Genomic DNA, 21,205 nt, shown 5'->3' with positions numbered 1-21,205 from the left:
CACGAATTTGATTAACTAGCGAGAAAATTGACTTTGAGAGAGAAAAGAAGCGTCCCAACTGCAATAACTCTCTTCAATATTAGCTATCGCATAAAATTATCTTCAATTATAATTCCAGCATAACTAGTAAGTGAGTATTTGTCAAGAAAACTTGCATGATTACCTGAATCGTTTGTACGTGTATTAAATTATATTAATTTATTATAATTAAGTAATTAACATAAAATAATAACTATACTGCGCCTTATCCGGGGTAATCTATTTAATTACTGTACAACTTTGGATTAAGCTCTGTTTATTTATTCAATTCAGTGATAAACACTAATTTATATGATAGATGTGGTTTAGGTTCAAAGTTAGTCAAAGCTGCATTTTTAAGCATAATAAAATCTTCAAACCTAAACATCACTTTCAATTAAATTAAATATGCCGGCCTCGTAATCTGGAAATAATAATAACAATTCCCCTTTTAGATAAGGTTCAAATATAAACCAATTACCATATCTGACTCATCCCCCTTGAATCACCATCAAGATATTTTCTTGCTTATAAATTTTCTTTATTTTTTTTAATGTGTATATATCTTTTACAACAACCTTAATATTAAGTGCTATGTGCATTCTTTAAATTTCTCCAAAGATCCAGAACAAAAACATTGGATCTTTTTGTAGAAATATTAAACCTTGTCTGATTTTAAGTCTATATACGCACACCAAAGAGACATACTTGCCTCTGTTTCAATTTATTTGAATCTATTTCTTTTTTAATTCGTGTCAAAATAAATAGTCTTTTTTCTAATTTAAAAATAAATTCACTTTATGAATGAGCCACACAAATTTTCAAAGCTTATTTTAAACCACAAGTTTCAAAAATCTTCCTTCTTTTTTAAATATGTGCCCAGTCAAATAGATTCATATAAATTGAAACGGAGTACATAAATGCACACCCACAGAAAAAGAAAGACAATTGGAAAAAGCTGATTTGATTGAAAGAAACACTCCAAAAAGAAGCATCAATATACTTAATTTTAGGCCACAAGATTTAGAGAAGGCAATCAAAAGGAACTTCCTCTTTGATTGGAGTTTTGAAAGTGATTTGACAGATAATTTGCAATTTGGAAGGTGAGTTTGTGGATGCAATATTTCCACTTTGTAAGTTTATTATTATGTAGAAAAGAGTTCAGCTTTTGTCTTTATTAGCCTTTTGTTTTAATCTATTTTATTTCTTGGCTATGGAAGTGTGTTGGAGGTGTTGATTGGCAGCTTCTGAGATTTGTATTTATTCTTGATAGCCTGCAATTTGTTGGCATATTTTTTTTGTTTTATCAATCTCTGAGAAATAAAAAAGTGGTAGAAAAAAGATTCAATTTTGATCACCTTTTAGACTTCTGATCTGTGGAATTACAGGTGGGGTGGTGTTTAATTTTGATTATTTTGTGTTTTCACCTTTTCTTTTACAAGATTAATGATAATTTTGTGGACAATGTTGTTTTGATGTAATTTTTAATAAAGCTTTTGTGTGAATGACCAAGTCATATGAAGCCTCTTTTTGTGAATATTTATGTTTCTTGTTAGGTGATCCCCTCCATCTTTGGTTTTTGTAGCTTTCTTGGATTAAGTTACCTTTTAATCCTTTTTGTTGGGTAGTCTTTTTCTTTTCTCCGTCCACTCTTTTGTGAGGTAGTTTAGTTTTCTTTAAATAGCCTTTTCATTATTGAATTCTGTCTTTTCTCTTCCTTGTATTAAGGCATTCTGTTCCTGGAACTCTGGTTATATTTGGTAGCTGGCAAAACCTTCATGTGCATTTATGCTTTCGGTTTCAATTCTTGTTTTATTTGGTTATCTGATTAGAAACTTGATGACGTTTTATTGCCAGCGAGATTCAGATACTCCTGAAGGGCACCGTGTTGACTAGGGATTTACGGTTCTATCGGGTTCTTATATCAGTAATGGTGAAGGATTCTAGTGAGGGATAAGCTAAGACACATGGAGAATTCTCGTGATTTTCTAAGCAATGGAAAACCAGCTGATCCTGGTCTCCAAATTATAAGGCACCCTTCTTACCAATCTTGTGGGAAATTATCGTTATCTTGGTTTGATATTAGAGTTTTCTACATCAGAATCAGCAATTTTATGGTCGATGATTCGACCCCAGAAAGTCTTACTCTTAACCATATCCCTCTAAGCCCCGATACGCTGCTTGAAGTAAACGGTAAAAGATGTTCCATGTATTCGGAAGGAGCCTCTTGCCTTCTTCGAAGAGACCGTGTTGATAAGAAAGCAGAAGAAGCTACATTTGTGAGCACCGATAGCATAAGATTGACAGGGAATGTGAACTTTGAGGTTTTGCATAAAGACGATCTTGTCCTGTCTGGGGTTTTAGAGATGTCCGACATCAACGGTTTTTCCGGGGAGTCTAAGAACTGTCTTAGGAGATGGAGCATGAATTGTGAATCAGTTATGACAGCTGGCACAGGCTTTCTAAAAACTGAATCATTGTTGCCGACAGTTGAAGTCTATGTTGCCGGTTGCTTCTGTGGGACACCGATCATCTTAACTAAGACTTTGCAGCTAAATTACAGGAAGAAGCATCATCGAAAGGGTATGTTAGACTCCATTCCGGAGCATGAAACAGCTGAACAGCATAAAGAAGTCTCGTCTGGACATGATCTGCAGGTATTATTTTTTCCTCTAACCTTGTTTCTTACTTCCTCCGTTTCAATTTGTTTGTCTTGGTTTGACTCCACACGGAGTTTAAGAAAATAAAGAATGACTTTTGAATCTTGTGGTGTTAAACTAAAGATGTGTGTAATGTACCAAAATCTTGTGGTCTTAAACATGTCATGTGAGATTTCGAAATTAAAGAGTTGCTAAATTAGAAAAGAGGCATTCTTTTTGAACAGAGACCAAAAAGGAAAGTAAGACATACAAATTGAAACAATGTTTATTGTTGTATTATCAGTTGGTGTTCTTGAATTCTCTTTGGTGGTCATTGTAATCGAAATGTTAACTATGTAAAATTGCTGATATGGCATATGCTTACAACCAAACCCTTTACTAAATCAACCAATACGTGGAATGAGTTGATTGACACTGATTGCCTTCAGTTTATTCAGTGTCTTTCTGATATTTATTTGAGAAGCCTAGAAATGCTTGTGATCCTTCTTCCTCTTATACATCTTGCTTTTTGATTCAAGCTGGATTTGAACAAAGGCGTATCTAGCCTACAAGGTAGGGGTTCAACTGAAACCCCAACTTTCCGTGCGGAGCCTAATTTTATGTGTAAAAAATTATTAAAATTGTAATAAATAGTAGATATGAACCCATCACTTTAAAAATATAATGGGTTCAATGCTAAAAATCTTAATATTGAACTCATAAAATTTAAATCCTGGACCCGCCTTTGAATTTAAAGTTATTTAGCGGTGAAAACAAGCTGGAAAAGTTGAAAGTGGGAAAAGAAACTTTTTAAGTCGACATTAGGTCATGTTATCTCTGAAAGTTTCCAAGTGGTTAGAGCTGCACAAATTACCAGCTATAGTGACTTCATAATTTCTACAATTTTCCTATACACAATTTCACTTGTGCGGATTGTCTTTCCAAAGTTCTTATATGTCTAAGCCCTGAAAGGTTTGTCTCTTTTCCCTGTTGGTGATTCATCAAGAAGTAACTGCTTTAATGGTATTTCCTTTAACGTACTGAGATTTCATGCTATATTTTACTGACAGAGTGGGGATTAATAAATGATAACATGACCCTGACAACTCCTTATGGTTACTTTACCATTGTATCTAGCTTCATAATGTTTCAAACCATGAAACATGTTTATTTGTCACAACCTACAAAAAGAATCTTATCCTAAACATGTCAGAGGGTATGGGCAGTTCATACTTTTAAGTAATTGTTAAATTGATTTCTCATTCTTTCCTATTGCATTGTCTCTATCCTTCTAGATTTTGTTTACTGATTAAAAAAAAGCTGTCCCTATCTTTCTAGAAGCTGGCGTGCATGGGGGTATAGCAACTGGATGGGCAGCCATCTTCCTCTAATTGCATTCCTTTTCAGCTCATCAAGAGTACTTAAACCATTCTGGTGTCTATTTTGAGCTAATCAGAATGATTCTTCCCTTATAATCTCCTTGAATTAGTGGGTTTTTTGTTGCTGGTCTGAATGCGTAGATATACTGAAACAAAAATTCAGACGGAATGCAACTACACCTTGACCCCAACTCCTCACTTCTTCATTTAAGCTCATCTCATATTGTGATCATACTAAATAAAATAAAAGTGAAAAATAAGTTAACAACAACAACCACCCAGTGAAATCCCACATCGTGGGGTCTGGGGAGGGTAGAGTGTACGCAAACCTTACTCCTACCAAGGTAGGACGGCTGTTTCCGAAAGACCCTCGGCTCAATAAAAACATAAAAAGAAGTCAGATAAGGTTAAAAGATTCGGATAAGAGATTCAAAGCGAAAAGCGAAAAATAAGTTAAATATATATAAATAACAACAGTTATAATAGTGATTTTAGGAGTTCTCTAACAAGTCTAAAAGTTATCCTCGACTAATAGCTATCACCTATATGGACCTTTGTCTCCCATTGTGCCCTATCTCTAGCCAAAGTCGTGTAGATCTTTCGAGACAACTTCCTGGCAATTGTCTTTCAGTTGGGACAATATTAATGTGTCAGCTGCAAAATCTAAGGCCGTCGATCTATTAGCCCATGTGTAAATATTCCCATCCACTTAATTCTGTGGGAATTCTTCACGTGCTATCTATCTTTTGCATGATGAACTTTACAAGTGCTATGATATATGAATTCTTAGTACTTATTTATTTTGAACCACAAATTAAGTTCAATAGGTTCAATTAATTAGATGAATCTGATAGCTTCTCAGACGCGTGATTACTTATGGGAACTGCACAGCTTCTGAAGTTTGTTTTGTGTTACAGGTAACAGAATACCGAAATTACAAACCAGAAAGTGAAGAAGACTACAACAACATGTACTGGAGAGGAACAGAACTTATGGATGGTGAAGACGGGGAAATGTCCTGGTTCAACGCTGGGGTCAGAGTTGGTGTGGGGATTGGCCTTGGCATTTGTGTAGGAGTTGGAGTAGGAGTTGGTTTATTAGTCCGCACAACTCGAAACTTAAGAAGGCGTCTTGTGTAATTACATAGCATAAATATAAAGGCTAACAGAGTGTATTCTACTTTAGACATTTTCGATGTTGCTAACCATTCTCTTTTTTCGTGTGTAATCCATTTTCTACTTCCTTTCCCCCCTTTGGCGCCTCCTAGTTTCTTGTTTAGCTTTCCAGTTTTGCTGCCTTTTGGTGCTGAGGAGTGAAGCAGTTGCTAAAGCTGTATGGACATGTTTAGGCAAATATCATATCATGTTATTGTCTGTTTATGTGTAAATGTCTTTTTTTTAATTTTTTTATGAGAACCTCATGGCCTGGTATTTGTGCCTTTTAAGCATTGATAAAATCAATTTTGTGCATTTCAACGGTTCATTTTCCCAACTTGATTTATATCTGAGGAGTCTTTGGATACCAAAAAAGCATTCTGTATTTTGTTCCAAACAAATTTAATCCTCTAAAAGCTTCAGTTTAGGTTTGTTTCTCAACAAAGAGCTTCTCCTATGGAGGTGTGCTCGCTGCGGGACTCGCTGGAATTTTACAATGACCCCATTGAAGCTCAATGATCAAATGATGCCTTAAACCGAAATCTCAAGCCGTTCAATCTCAAACCGAATGGATGTTGTTGGAGCTCCCTAGAAGTTAAAATTTCAAGCATGAATTTGATTTGTTTTGTACTGCCATGGGTATGACCAATGTGTTTTGAACTGTGAATGCTTTATGTTGAAATTAAGCATTACTTGAAAAGAAAAAGAAGGTTTGAGAAGGCATCTGAGTGTCATTGCCTGGTATAAGGATTGGAGTTCTGCGGGTAAGCCTTGAATCTTGATTAATGTTGGTCGGCTTTTAAATGATATTAAAAAATATTTTCTTCCTCTTCTTTTGTGCCGGTTGGATACATAAATAGCTATGGAATGTCAATTCTTTTAGGCTTCAATTTGCTAAATAAATCTGTATACTATAAATTATGTCAATTATATCTAGTGTTTTATGTATATACTAGTTTAGCGTACGCGCTTTGCGCATGACAAAACACGTACCTCATTTGACAATAAATGTTTTCAGAAAAAATTGGACTCAGCTACAAGTGTCGTCATTAATCAGTTATTAAATTGCTCGTAGCTAAATTCTTTTATTTACTGTTGGTAAGTCGATTTAATATGCTCATCTGATAATTCTTGTTGATATTTGTGTTCCTTTTCACTTAAAAATACTCATATCAATTGATTTCTTATACTCAATGATAAGCCTTGTTGAAAATATTCACTTATAATAATCAAGGCCAGACCGAACTTATATATTGCTATAATTTTTTTTTCAAAGAATTCAATTTCTTATGATTCATTACATTGTATATAAGGTAAAATATTGATAAGGTAAAATTTTCATTGCAATTTAAGTTAAATGTATGTAATAGAAGAAATCTCCTCATGTCTCATTGTCCTTACTTTTCCGTTCTTTTATATTTCTCTTCCTTGTAAGTTGTTCTTTATCAAAGACATAAAAAAATCTACTACACATGAGAAAAAAAGATAGAGGCAGGCAGAAATCATGATATCGAACAACAATTGATGCAAATTATATGTAAAAACCATAATAAGCAATTTTTATTTATTTATACAGAATATAGATTCATTACTTAATTAGGGATCCATTACCAAATAGGTATAGTTGCCGCTGGTGATTTAGTTAAATCTTAGTGGACAAATTCTTGAGTAATTTTGAGTCCTATTATAACTCTAAGTAAACTCTATGATATTACAATTTTTATTCAATATGAAGTTATTTTATTTACTTAAAGAAAGAACCAAACATTTATCTCCTTGCTGAAAAGAAGTCATGACAATAAGGGTTAAAAAAAGGACTCCTAAAGTTAAAAGGTATGGCAAGAAAACCTAAATTTAAGGATAAAATTAAATGTATCACTAAATATTAGGGAAAAGAGACACCGGGCAGTTATTAGTTTGCAAAAAATAACGGTGAGTTATTTTTTACTTTAACAAAAAATATTTACCAAAGAAAAGAGGACTCCAAAAATAACGGCAGGTTTCCAAAGCCAAAAAAGATTCGAAAATAGGTGGAATATTATAAAAATAATTAGACAATAATTTGAGGAAAATAGTAAATAACAGTTTTATCTATCATAGAGTCTTTTAACAAAAAACAAAAAATTCAATCAATATTACTAAAGCCGTTCATCATTGATCAGTAGAAATGCATGCATAAGCTCATTTCACTAAAATTTAAATTCTTTTACATATAACGACGCGTCTATGACTCAAGGATCCCGGAAGCCGAAAAGGGGGAGTGTAAGTCGAAAAACCAGACTCAGTTCTATGGGTGGCATTTGACGGCCAGAGGGACGGATCGACGGTCCGTCAAAATGCACCATCCCTAGGAACCTTGTTTTGCAAACTCTGTGGACTTTCTCAGAGTACCAACAGTACGGTCGAATTGACGGACCGTCAAGTGCAATGTCAATCCTCCCCTACAACAAACAATATAAATACGATATTTCATTCTAGAAAATAAGTTTTCACAATTCCCAAGCCTTAGCACGAAGGTTTTCTTCTCCCATCAATCCAAAACATCAAGGCAAGTCATTCCAAGCCTTTCCAAGTCAATTTTAACATGTATTCATGTAATCTAACAAGGGTTTATCATTTCTAGCTAGTTTTTTCAAGAAAACTCACCTCAAGGTTCAAAGTTCAAGCTTTTGGAATTCTATTTACAAGTTTTAGAGTGTTTACAGGTATGTAGGATTTCTATATACGTGTGGGAACATCATTGTTCTTCCACACGCCACGTTCTTCGTGATTATACGAAAGTTCACCAGAAACTAGGGTTCTAGACATGTTTATGATAACCCTAAGTTCATGTACCATGATATACCATGTTTGTAAGATTACTTCTTTATTATGTTCTTAATATTTATTATGATTATTGAGAATCTGTCTTTAATCTATGAAAATCAATACTTTGCATTCCATGGGTTCTTACATGCAAGATATGAACTACTATGCTTATTTTCATGAAAATCCTACATGTCTCCAAGTTTCGCACAAGTTATATTATATATTATCTTTATGTTGTAATACAAGCAAGAATCATGTTTACAAGCAAGTTATATAATTCATGGTCTACTAAGACAACTATATCTATGTTCATGTTTTGGGAGTTGCACAGATTATCGAGAAAGTTCAGATAGCCTGAAACTACGTATGTCAGCGCCCACCCAGTTAAGATGATACCTTCATGTTTACCCATTGTGGTTATTGGATCTATTCATGTTCATGTTCATGTCTTGTACCCCATCAAGGTACAAGATGGCTTAGCTGGTCGGGCAGAGATCGGACGCCACGTTCTTACGTGGTGGTTACATGTCGATTATACTAATGCTCTCCCACATATATCCTTACACACTTAAAATATTTTACTCATGATATATATACTATTCATGTCAGATTATACTCATGTTCATGTTTAGTTTATAGTTTCAGTTTCAGTTCTATTATTTTATGTGCCATGTTTATTTCATTCAGTTTCTTTAAATACTAGTACAATTCAAGTGTACTGACGTCCCATTTATTTGCAGATTTATAGGACGTCGGATCAACACGTTAGGGCTCAGCACGTATCAGCTTTTGGTGAGCCCCATTCTATTCGGGGTTTTAGCTTTATTTATGTTTATTTCAGTCATGTAGTTAAGGTATGCCGGGGGCCTTGTCCCGGTAAACAGTTGAGTAGTCAGATTCATGTCAGAGGTTCATAGACTGGTCAGTTATGTTATGTCAGATACGTACTCAGAGTCGTCTAGCCATTTTGGCTCATTATTATCATGTCTATTCAAACTATTTCGTGTTATGATATTATGATATTTTTAGACTAATGATTTGTGGTCCCATGCTTTACTTAAAATTATGCATATCTATAGATTATTGAGCATCAGTTCATGCCCATGTTGAGTCAGCAAGCCATGTGGTTCGCTCGGTCACATGTAATCAGGCATCGAGTGTCGTGTTACGCGCAAGCCATGATTCGGAGCGTGACAATAAATGTTTGAAGTCATTGAATGTGTCTCACTACACAATCCTTTCAGCAGCTTCAGAATAGGAAAAAGTTATTCCCAATATTTCAAAGTGCCTAGATGCAAAACTATTTTTTTTTCTTTGCTTTTCCTTTCTAGTAATTTAATTTAGTGTTAGTTTTCGTTTTACTTTCACAATAAATAAATAATTTTAGAAGTCTTTTAGACTCCTTTTATAAAATTATAAAATACTTTTTTAAGGAGGCATATACTCCTTTCCAACCCATATTTAGAACAAAGTCTTGTATTTATAGTTATTCCCCAATCCAGAAGATTAAGGTAATTTTGAAATTAAATTATTAGGACTTCCTACATAATTTAAATAAGGAAAAATTTAATAATTGATTTCAAAATCCTAAATATTAGGAAAATAGTTAAATTACTATTTTGTCTAGTGTGAATATATTTTTAAAAGGTAAAAAAGGCAAACGACATTTTACTAACGACATTTTACTAAGGCCTTCGTGAAGCAGTAGATATTGAGATGCATACATGGAATTAATTTTGATTTCAAGAGAGAATTTATGTCACTAAGAAAAAAAATTACCTCAAGGAGGACCGATATGCCGTGCATGTAACAACAATTGATTAAAAACTTATAAACAATGCAATACAACAATTAATCCACAATAGGTGGGAAATGTGATTGGGATTAGTGTTACTATGCCATGAAATTATGTAGTGATTACAAGTGCAATAGTGCATAACGGCAATTAAGCAGCCATGTTTGTGTATTGGTGTAACTTTTCTCAGAATCCTACTCTGTGTAGGACAGAGTTACACTAAAAAAAAACATAAAGCAAAACTCACCCCTCAAGGTTCTTCTTTCACAAAAATTTATGAAAGCAACACAATCATTCTTTACACTTTGTGCACCAATAATGCAAAACAAAAAGGGGCCTCTAATCAAACAACGAGCTCAATATGCTAACGACCAGTTGAAAGATTTATACAAAATTCCTAGATAATCATATCTAAATTCGAACGACAAAAGCAGAATCCTAGGTCAATTGTTGACTGAAATAAGAAAAGTTACTCTTTAAAAGTAATAAAATAGAATACTTACCTATGGCAGTATTGGATATTGGACAATATATTTAATACATCGAAATAACCAAATCGAATACTTACCTATGGCAGTATTGGATATTGGACAATATATTTAATACATATTTAGTCAACTTTAAAGTAAAGTCCAAGAAGAGTAACAAGTATTTTATGAGCTACTTCTACTTCTTTACTTAAACAACTAATGTTGTCTTGTACTTCAGAAGTTGAAGAGAAAGTATGATAAAGAAACCATCATAACAACGTCTTACCCTACAAATTACAATTTCCTTATAATAAATTATTAAAAATATGAAACATTAACCAAAAAAGGTATTGAGACGGACAAAGATAGTGAGAAAATTTTATAGCTTACTACGTTTTAGGTTGCACTTCTCGAACATACTGATTTGAGATGAACTTGAGCTACCGTAAAAAAAATTCCGACGAAAAGTCCAAGCACTATGATTTTCCATTGATACACCTCCATGCCCGTTGAAGCTTTCATCTAAAAAAAAAGGACCAAAGAATTCTTGAATTGCATATGCCTTCATATTACGGGAAAATTTCTAATCATATAGATTCAGAAGTAGTGCAAAAGAGACAAAGATTACACAAGAGGATGAATAATTGTAGCTAAAATAAAAAGGAAGAGAAAAAATGGAAGAAGTAATATCATCACTAATAACGTGTTGCATAAAATCTCCATATAAGGATATTCTTCTATTATTAATTGCATGAAAAAGGTAAGAAATTTTAGGAAAGGTCATTAAACATAAGCGAGAAAAGGTACAATTTGTTAGCTGCATTAACGTACTATATATTTGTTTATTCAATATATATATAAAATTGATTCCTATTCAAATAGATACTCTTTAAAAGTAATAAAATAGATTAAGAATAGTTTAAATAAGGAAAGATTTAACAAACATAAATCTAATTGATTTTAAAGTCTTACATATTAGAAAAGTAATTGATATATATTATTAATATTTATGTATATTAATTTGAGGAAAATAGTAAATGACTCTTTTATCTATTGTGGAGTCTTTTAATAAAGGGCAATATGTTCAATCAACATTTCTAAGGCTCTTCATGCTTTCAATATAGTATAGATAGATTACTTAATTTTTTATACTCTGACATATTGTAGCAACTATAGGAAGGCTCTCGTTAGAAGTGGGCCAAGCCGGTCGGTGCTATATTTAAGTTTATGGGCTGTAAGACCTAATAATACCTAGTTAGAGCCCGTTTGGATTGACTTATAAGTTGTTTATAAGCTGTTTTCAGTTTTTTTTGAGTGTTTAGATGGCCAGTTTAAAGTCATTTTGTGCTTAAAATAAGCTCAACAAAATAATTAGGCCCATTTGACTTAGTTTATCTAAAGCAGCTTATAAGCCAAAAAAAAAAAAAAAAAAAGTTAGACTATCCCAACTTATAAGCTGTTTGCAGCTTATAGGCATAAGCCCATCCAAACAGGCTCTTAGTTGATTTCGTTTCTTCAGTTTCCTTGCTTTTTCCCGTTCTCCGCAGAGTTATGGAGACGCATGAACGTCTCTATGCTGACATAGTATCAGAGATCTTACCATATCTTCCACCCAAGCCTCTCATGCGATTCAAGTGTGTTTGTAAAGCTTGAAATACTCTTATACAACATCCCAACTTTGTCCGTTCACACTATGCTCGTTCTCGAACCCGCCCCTTAGCCACCCGACTTTTGTTTCAACTCCAAACATATCCTAAAAAGCAGTAATATGATAGGTATATAAGTGAATCGGAAGGATTATTGTTACAACTTGATTATTTTTGCTACGATGGAGAGATGACTATTTGCTCAAATCATTGCAACGACCTTGTTATGCTCAAGTTTATTTATACAATGTCACCACTAGGGAGATAAAAGCTTTGCCACCCTCCGTGAATCTGGAAATAAAAATTAAGCAATACGAGCACCTATTTAATCCTAAGTTGCATCTAGGGTTTGATCAGGTGACTGGAAACTACAAATTGCTTCTTTTGTTTCCTCATCAAGGAGCAAAGGAAGCCAAAATTCTAACGCTAGGAGTAACCAACTCCTCTTGGAGAAAAATAGGTTTGTTAAATTATACTGATAACTCATATCAAGGAATGTATTTTCCTTAATGGGGTTATTTATTTGATTTGGTTCACTTATGTGGCCTACTTCAACTTTGGCGAAGAGAAGTTTGGGTATATTTCACCCCCACCACAAGCTAATTTCGAGAGGCCAAGTATCATGCAAACTGCCTTTTGGGGAAAATTGGCTATGTATTGCCATTATATTGCCGGTCCTGGTGGTCTCTTTTTGGGTACGATGACGCTAACAAGGTTCTTATTCCTCTTGAGATGACAAGGCCGACGTTTATTGATGTTGCGGTTGCCTTGCTTGGAGCAGAAAGAATTAATGACAAGACAAAGGAAGCACATGTTTTGGCAACAACAAGTGTAATCAGTGCCCCTGCATCTCTGCTCTCCTCCTCCTCAAGGCCTTGTTGCATAACATTTGTTAGAAGTTTTGTTGAGCATAATAACAACAACACGAGGCCTCGTACCGTATTAAGATTTGCTAGCAGTTTCGTTGAGAACATTATCTCATTAAAGTCTTTACTAGTTTGAAGATAGAACTTATGTCTAGTTTCTACTCATAGTTTTTTCAAGAAGTTAGCTGTAAACACTGCTAGCAGGTATATCGACAAATCTAATTATGGATTGTGCATTCTTATTCAATTTCAGTTTCAAACCAGTTTCTGTTTTAAATTGATATATGTTTACCCCGAAACCGGATAATCAATTGAATTTGTAAGCGGGTATAGGATATGTGCTGGGATCTTGATATATATGAGATGAAGAAAATATGTATGCAAGTGTTCTTTGATAAGACGACCAATGATAATGATGATGATTCGTTTATGAGCACACTCGTTATGAACAATATGGAATGCTTGATGGATTGAACACACTACAAATATGAACAAAACGGCCTGGGCCGGATCAGAGACTAAAGGAAAGATCGTATATATGAACTATTATATCACAAATGTTCTTTTAAAATGAAAAAAAGCCAACCCCCAAAGAGATGGGGATATGCCCTATTTATAGTGTAACATCCTCCTCTCTCATACAATTGTGAACCAATAAAATAGTAATAGCTAGGACAGATCTGCACGGATTTGGTGGGATTTGACTGACGGCGCCGCCTGACACACGTTTGGTAGGTAGTTGACCATTACAAGACACCACTGGCGCGTAGTTCCCATACACCGTCTACACGGACCAACGGCTATTCGGTCCAATGGCTTATTCGGGACAACGGTCACGAACGCTCGGATCAGCGGATTCGGCTGTTTTGATAACGGAGAAGACAAAATCGTTTAGCTCCGGTACAGACGTTTTCCCCGGAAATGACTGGATAGCATCTGGTATGTCCTCGTTCCTTTCCCATCGCCGGTTTACCTTACCACCGGTCTGGTTCATATCCGGTTTTCACCGTATACAGATAGCCCCTCACTTCTCGTTATGCCGGTCCATTGGAATAACGGGGAGTGAATAACTTTTGAAACCGGTGGTTTGGCCAGCTCGTCCTTATATCCACATTTTGGCGGAAACGGTTACGTAACGTCTCCCCTTTTGTCGGCCACGTGTCTTTCCCCGGGTGGTCCGTTTCTGTCAACCGCCTTTTGCACGTCGTTTCACGTTGCCTTTCATTAATAACGGGGCACGTGGCGCCATCTGATTGGTCGCCCTTGGTAACCGTTCCTTTCCCACGCCTATATAAGGCCCATCATCCCTTCATTCTACCATTTTCATGCTCTGCCCTTCTTCAACACCCCTTCATTTCTGCGTTTCTTTTCATTTGCACCAAACTCAACTTCCTTCACACTTGATCTGCTTATCGATTCATCGCCTCGCACTGCGTAAAAAAGGACCAACTTTGCCACTCCTTTTGTCGAATATTTCTTTGCATGAGTGTTGCTGCCTCGCACTTTGTTCCTCGAACCGCCAGTTCCTTCGTCTCTCTTAAATTCCTGTCTCGAACCCTCTTTCTTTCCTATTCCTAAGATGTCCGAATCCACATCCCCCGATGCTTCACCGGTGTCGTCCCCGGGGGCCGAGCCAGCGTCTCCGGCTAAGTTCGAGCCCACGGCTTCGGATATTATACCGACCAAATTCAATTTCAACAAAGACCTTGAGGTCGATAAGCCTTCCTCCGTTTCGGACAGGGGATACGACGTGAGGCGATATCCCTCATCTGTTACCGAGAAGAGGCTCGATGTAGTTCGGGCTAACTGTGGGTGGGACACCCACTCGGTAAGGGTCTTCGCGCCTGGGCCGGATGAATCTATCACCGACTACCGAGAGGGACTTTTGGACGTATACACTTACCCCTTCACCCTCAAAGTTGATCCTCCGATTGATCAGGTCATTCTCGATATGTGTCGGACCTATGGCGTTGCTCTGGCACAGATCGGCCCGATCGTTTGGAGAGTTGTCGCGTGTCTCCGGTTACTGGCCAACAACGCCGGGAAGGAATTCTCTTTGGCCCACCTGATACGTCTGTACTCCCCGAGGATCTTCCGGGGCGGCGTAGTGAAACTTGTCAAGCGCAGCCGGAATCCGTTCTTCTCGAAGATGGATGAAGACCGGGACAGGGGCTGGTTAGAACGATATGTCCGGGTGAAAACTGAGGACATCATTCCAGCCGATCACCTGCCTTTCCCGGAGAAGTGGAGTGACAAGCGTAAGTCCGAAGTTTCGAATAATTGCCTTAGCCTTGTTGCGTCGAATTTTGATTTTGCTTTCTAACTGTTTCTTTCTCACCTTGGTCAGCCAATGGATATGTTCCCCCGGTCATTCGGAGTCTTAGTGAATGGATCACGGCACTTCTCAATCAATATGACCATGACAACCGAAATAGGGCCCACCTATCTCGTGGTCGATGGGTGGCCCAGAACCATGGTAGCATTCTGTTCCCATTCGAACTTACCGTCTTTCCTTTTATTCGCGATCGTTACTCTCTCTAGATTCTACTAATATCTTCTATATCTAGGTCTGCCTAAGGGCTCGGTGGCCGCTAGACCGGAATCGGCGGGTACACCCTCAGCACCGGCATCTGAGTTCTATACGGCAAGATCGGCTCGGGTTCTTGCCGAGGTCTCAAAGAGAAAAAATCCCTCCGAAAGAAGGCAAAGGCCGAAAAAGAGAGCGAGGAGTGTTGCCCAGCCTTCGAGGGAAGAAACAGAGCCCGACATCATCGTTCGGAGGGTCGGCGCATCTCCCTCCGTGGCTTCGATATCGGAGGAGGCTGTTTGCATTCAGCCCTTGCCTTCTGCTGGCGAAGATCTCTTGGTGTGCGGAAGATATTCTTTCCCCGGCTCCTCTTCGGTCGATTGACTTTGTCAACATTTCAGATGAAACTTCTTCGGAAGATACTCCTCTTCAAAGAACGAGGAAGCCCCGGGAACCGGCCTTTGCCGAAGGAGAACGAAGTCCTGGGAAGGAACTGGAAGTCGAAGCCCCCAGAGCCGTTCAATCGATTTCCGAGCATGCCCCTACTGTAACCGAGGAGCCCCCGGCTTCCGCCCAAGATACTGGGGCTGGTCCAAGTTCCTCTATCCCGGCTCCGAGGGTGGATGAGTTTGAAGACATGTTCGCGGGCACTCCTCTTGCAACCGGTGAAGCTGCCGGATTCGGGCACCTTATGATACCTCGGACCACGAGGTCAACCAGCCGGACTTCCAAGTCCGGGACTAGGGAAGGCTTGGTATGTGTTTTCCCAGCCCCGAGTGTGGAGCCGAGAAGAACAAGATCGGCTATTTTCACCGTTCCCGAGGACTGCAGCTTCCTCTCTCACCCGGTAGGCGTGGTCATCTATCTGAGGCCTCTTGTTTCTGACTCGAACAAGCGCAAAATGACCGGGGTCTCTTGGCAGTGCCTTATGAATGAGAGTATGCATGCCGATAACCGGGTAAGATCTTTAGCCGTCTAAGTACCTCTTTGTCGAAAGTTTTTAGTTTATTTTATCGAAGTTTTTAACTTTGCTTTATTTACAGAGTGTGGTACTTGCGAATGAAGCCTTCATCCGAGCCCAGCAAGAGACGGATGATCTTAGGGGCCAGTTGGATTCCCAGGGCCGCGAGACGGAGAAGTACCTGCACCTCCTTCGAGAGAAGGAGGAGGAGTTGAACCGGGCGGTCGCTCTCTCCAACCTCCGACCCGACCTTGATGCGGCGAAGGCCGAAATCAGTCAGTTGAAGAGGGATCTGATTGCGATGACCGAGTATAATCGAAGTCTCGAGGCTGACAAGATCGGCCTTAGCCGGGACAATGCCCAATTTTCGTCGAGGCTAGATGGGCTTGAGACCACCGTCTCTCAGTTCCGGGGCGAACTGGACTTGGTGAAGGGCGATGCCGCGAGCTTAGCCGATAAGAACCGACTGCTCGAATCTGAGGTTGCCCAGTACAAAGAGCGTATGAGGGTGTTCGAGGAGAGGGCCGAGGAGCGATCTTGGATTTGCGAGAGCTTAAGAGCTGAGCTCGGGGTGACGGTGAGTGCCAACGATGCCCTTAAGGCCGAGCTGGAGCTGGCCACCCGTGCGAATAGTGTCGTCGATGCGGACCGGGTTAAACTGGAAGCCAAGCTGGCCAAGGCAGAGGCCGATCTGGAAGAAGCCTGGAGAAATTTTGGGGCGGCCGAGGCTCATACTGCAATTGTTGCCAAGTATGAGAAGTGGAAATCTCGGCGGATCACTCTCGAACAAGCTGAGCGCGGCTTTTCGGATCTTCCGGCCCTGATACTTGAAGCCAAGGGGATGGAGGAGGAGGCCAACCGTGCTCTCGGGTCCGAGTTAGATGACTCCGAGCGGACCGAGTCTGATCATTCATCCTCCTCTAGTCATGCCGGATAGCACAGGGCCTGTATTTGGCCTTTGCCTTTTTATCTTTTGTCCTCGTAGGACTTTGCTTTTCTTTTGATGTAAAGAACATCCGTTGTATAAATGAAGATTGCATTTTTCTTGCTTCTTCGTTCGTATGGCTGTTATTATTTTTGCTACAGTCGTTGATCTGTTTCAGGACAAGATGACTCATAGTCGTTGACTTATAATGCCCGTTTCGATTTTGTCCGATTTTTCGAGCGTTCTGTCGCCTCCGAATTGGGAGAAGCGTTTTATTGGGGCCGACATTTCTCTTCGGCTATATTTTAGGGCCGGTAACTTTTCAGCCTTGGCTTAACAAAGTTTTTGATGTGACAGTCCCCGTCTGGGGAGTTTACCAAATTTTGGCCAATCGCCTTTGCCGAGTTTCGACCTCAATGCGGGGTATGCGAATGAGTACATTTTAATAGAAAGTCGCTAACTGTGATAGCTTTTGACAACTTTGCTTTTGTAAAACGTTTGTACATATGAGAGTATTGACTTTTTCTTCCTTTGTCGTAGCAAGCGTAAAAATGGGACACGATTCATTATGATCGTTTGGCCCTTACATCGAAAGCTATGGCCGGTGGCCGAGTCTTTATTTTGCCGTAGCAAATGTTGAATGGGACACGATTCATTATAATCGTTTGGTCCTTACATTGAAGCTATGGCCGGTGGCCGGGTCTTTGTTTTGCCGTAGCAAATGTTGAATGGGACACGATTCATTATGATCGTTTGGTCCTTACATTGAAGCTATGACCGGTGGCCTTGCCTTTGTTTTGCCGTAGCAAATGTTGAATGGGACACGATTCATTATGATCGTTTGGTCCTTACATTGAAGCTATGGCCGGTGGCCTTGCCTTTGTTTTGCCGTAGCAAATGTTGAGTTTCCCTGTCTACATGGTACTCCTCCAGCATTGATCCGAGCTCTGAGGTCGGGTGAGTGCTGTTATGTCCCCCATCGGAGGACGTGGCATCGGGTATCCGGATGTTCGCCCTTCATATTTGTTCAGTAACACGTTGTACTTGTTGCCTCATTAAAAACCTTGTCGGAAAACCCTTTTTGGGACAAAATCGTACCAAGGAAAAGATTGCAACACGTGCTTTCAGGCCTAAATTCTATTTTCCTCTCGTTCTCGACCCCCTGCAAAAGAGAAAAGTTAATAAGAGAATATGGGTCATACCTTAGCAGTAGTATCTCTTTAGATGGGCCACGTTCCAGTTATTGCGTAGACGCTGCCCGTCCATTGACTTCAATTGGTACGATCTTTTGCCCGTTATACCGGTTATCTTGTACGGGCCCTCCCAGTTCGGACCTAGCTTTCCTTCGTTGGGGTTCTTGGTGTGTATGGTAACCTTTCGAAGCACCAAGTCTCCAACTTGGAAATGTCGAAAGTTCGCTCTTCGGTTGTAGTATCTTTCCATTCTCTGTTTTTGGGCCGCTATGCGGACAGACGCGCTTTCGCGTAGTTCATCTACGAGGTCGAGCTTCACGGCCATGGATTCCTCGTTCGACTCCCCGGTGGTATACCTGAAACGGAGGGTCAGTTCACCGACCTCTACGGGTATAAGGGCTTCGGCCCCGTAAACCAACGAGAATGGAGTTTCCCTGGTGCTCGATTTGGATGTGGTTCTATAAGCCCACAGTACCTCCGGCAATACATCCCTCCAATGATGCTTTGATGCTTCAAGTCTCTTCCTCAGATTTTGGATTATCGTTTTGTTCGTGGATTCCGCCTACCCGTTCGCACATGGGTGATACGGGGTTGATACGATTTTCTTGATCTTCAAACCTTCGAGGAAACTGTTGATCTTGCTACCCACGAACTGAGGGCCATTATCACAAGTTATCTCGGCAGGGATGCCGAAATGGCAGATGATGTGATCCCATATGAAGTTGATGACTTCCTTTTCTCTGATTTTTTCAAAGGCCTGCGCTTCAACCCACTTAGAGAAATAGTCAGTCATAAACAAAATAAAACGGGCCTTACCTGGCGTCCGTGGTAACGGGCCCACAATGTCCATTCCCCATTTCATGAAGGGCCAGGGTGAGACCACCGAGTGCAGTAGCTCCTCGGGCTGGTGAATCATCGGGGCGTGTTTCTGGCATCCGTCACACTTTCGGACGAAACTCTTAGAGTCCTCTTCCATCCGGTTCCAATAATAACCGGCCCTGATGATTTTTCGGACCAGAGCTTCGGATCCGGAGTGGTTGCCACAGGTTCCTTCGTGCACCTCTCTCATCACATAGTTCGCTTCGCTGGGGCCCAAACATTTATCCAGGGGGCCGAGGAAAGATCGTCGATACAATTGACCGTCTACCAAGCAAAATCGGGCTGCCTTTGTCCTTAATGACCGTGATTCCTTTGGGTCGTTTGGGAGCTTACCATCACGCAAGTAGTCAACGTACCTATTGCGCCAATCCCAAGTCAGGACCATTGTGTTCACCTCGGCGTGTCCGTTTTCTATGGCCGTGCTTGACAGGTGCACTGTCGTCCCGGGGCTGATTTTCTCCCCGTCGACCGAGGACCCCAAATTTGCCAAGGCATCGGCCTCGCGGTTCTGTTCCCTCGGTATGTGATGCATGGTCTATTCTCTAAATCGATGAAGCACCACTTGAGTTTTCTCGAGATACCTCTGCATCCGCTCATCCTTGACCTCAAAGACGCCGTTCACCTGGTTTGCGACCAAGAGCGAATCGCATCGAGCTTCGATGACCTCGGCTCCCATGCTCCGAGCTAACTCCAAACCTACAATCATAGCCTCATACTCGGCTTCATTGTTAGTCAATTTAGTAGTTCTAATGGACTGTCGAATGACATCCCCGGCTGGAGTCCTAAGGACGATTCCCAGCCCGGAACTCTTAAGGTTCGATGCTCCATCCGTGTGCAGAGTCCAAATGCCCGTGGTCTTTCCCGAGGTCAGCAAAAGTTCTTTTTCGACCTCGGGGACCATAGCTGGGGCAAAGTCTGCCACGAAATTGGCCAAGATTTGGGATTTGATGGTCGTTCGAGGTTTCTACTCGATGTCGTAACCGCTAATTTCGACAGCCCATTTGGTTAACCTGCCGGACAACTCCGGTTTATGCATGACGTTTTTCAAAGGGTAAGTGGTCACTACACATATGGGGTGGCATTGAAAATAAGGTTTGAGTTTTCTGGAAGCGCTTACCAATGCCAATGCCAATTTTTCTAAGTGAGGATACCGGGTCTCCGCATCCCCCAAAGTTCTACTTACGTAATAGACAGGGAATTGCGGACCTGATTCTTCTCGGGCCAAAACGCCGCTTATCGCTACTTTAGAAACAGCTAGGTAGAGGAAAAGCGGCTCGTCGGCCTTCGACGGGTGCAGCAACGGGGGGCTAGACAAGTACCTCTTCAATTCTCGTAGAGCTTCTTGGCACTCCGACGTCCAAACGAAATTGTTTTTTTCCTGAGTAAAGAGAAGAAACGGTGACTCTTGTCCGAGGATCTCGATATGAAGCGACTCAGTGCCACTATTCTTCCGGTGAGCCTTTGCACCCCTTTTATGTTGTTCACGATTTCGATGTCCTCGATGGCCTTGATCTTGTCCGGATTGATTTCAATTTCCCTATTTGACACTATGAAACCCAGAAATTTACCGGACCTTACCCCGAAGGCACATTTCTCCGGGTTGAGCTTCATGTTGTATCTGCGGAGCACATCGAAAGTTTCCTGCAAATGCTTTAAATGATCCTCTGTTTCCAGGGACTTAACAACCATATCGTCAACATAAACTTCCACCGTTTTCCTTATTTGTTCTTCGAACATTTCATTAACTAGGCGTTGGTAAGTTGCACCGGCATTTTTTAATCCGAAAGGCATGACATTATAACAGTAAGTCCCATAACGGGTGATGAAGGACGTTTTCTCTTGATCCTCCGGGTGCATCCGGATTTGGTTATACCCAGAGTAAGCGTCGAGAAAACTTAACATTTCATGTCCGGCCGTCGCATCGATCATTCTGTCGATGTGAGGC

At 39.8% G+C, this 21,205-nt stretch overlaps 1 protein-coding gene across 2 annotated transcripts; it reads left to right on the top strand.

The window, feature by feature from the left end:
* The first annotated feature begins 599 nt into the window (after positions 1 to 599).
* On the top strand, positions 600 to 5,505 carry LOC132628017 (uncharacterized protein At1g01500-like). 2 transcript variants are annotated; one of them, XM_060343686.1, is made up of 3 exons: positions 600 to 1,121; positions 1,876 to 2,675; positions 4,954 to 5,505. In XM_060343686.1, exons 2-3 carry the CDS (start codon positions 1,986 to 1,988, stop codon positions 5,173 to 5,175), a joined length of 912 nt encoding a protein of 303 aa, XP_060199669.1. In that variant the 5' UTR covers positions 600 to 1,121; positions 1,876 to 1,985; the 3' UTR covers positions 5,176 to 5,505. The 2 variants fall into 2 exon arrangements, with proteins under 2 accessions (XP_060199669.1, XP_060199670.1); XM_060343687.1 differs by lacking the exon at positions 600 to 1,121 and adding an exon at positions 1,182 to 1,406.
* The last annotated feature ends 15,700 nt before the right edge of the window (positions 5,506 to 21,205 follow it).

Source organism: Lycium barbarum, chromosome 2, assembly GCF_019175385.1.
Source record: "Lycium barbarum isolate Lr01 chromosome 2, ASM1917538v2, whole genome shotgun sequence".
NCBI lineage: Eukaryota > Viridiplantae > Streptophyta > Magnoliopsida > Solanales > Solanaceae > Lycium > Lycium barbarum.
This window is presented reverse-complemented; position numbering and strand designations above follow the sequence as displayed.

Bases quoted from the DNA above. Each gene is read 5' to 3' on its own strand.
- LOC132628017 (XM_060343686.1), top strand. From the start codon at position 1,986: ATGGAGAATTCTCGTGATTTTCTAAGCAATGGAAAACCAGCTGATCCT. The intron at 2,676-4,953 runs GTATTATTTTTT...TTTGTGTTACAG, and splicing joins CGTCTGGACATGATCTGCAG to GTAACAGAATACCGAAATTA.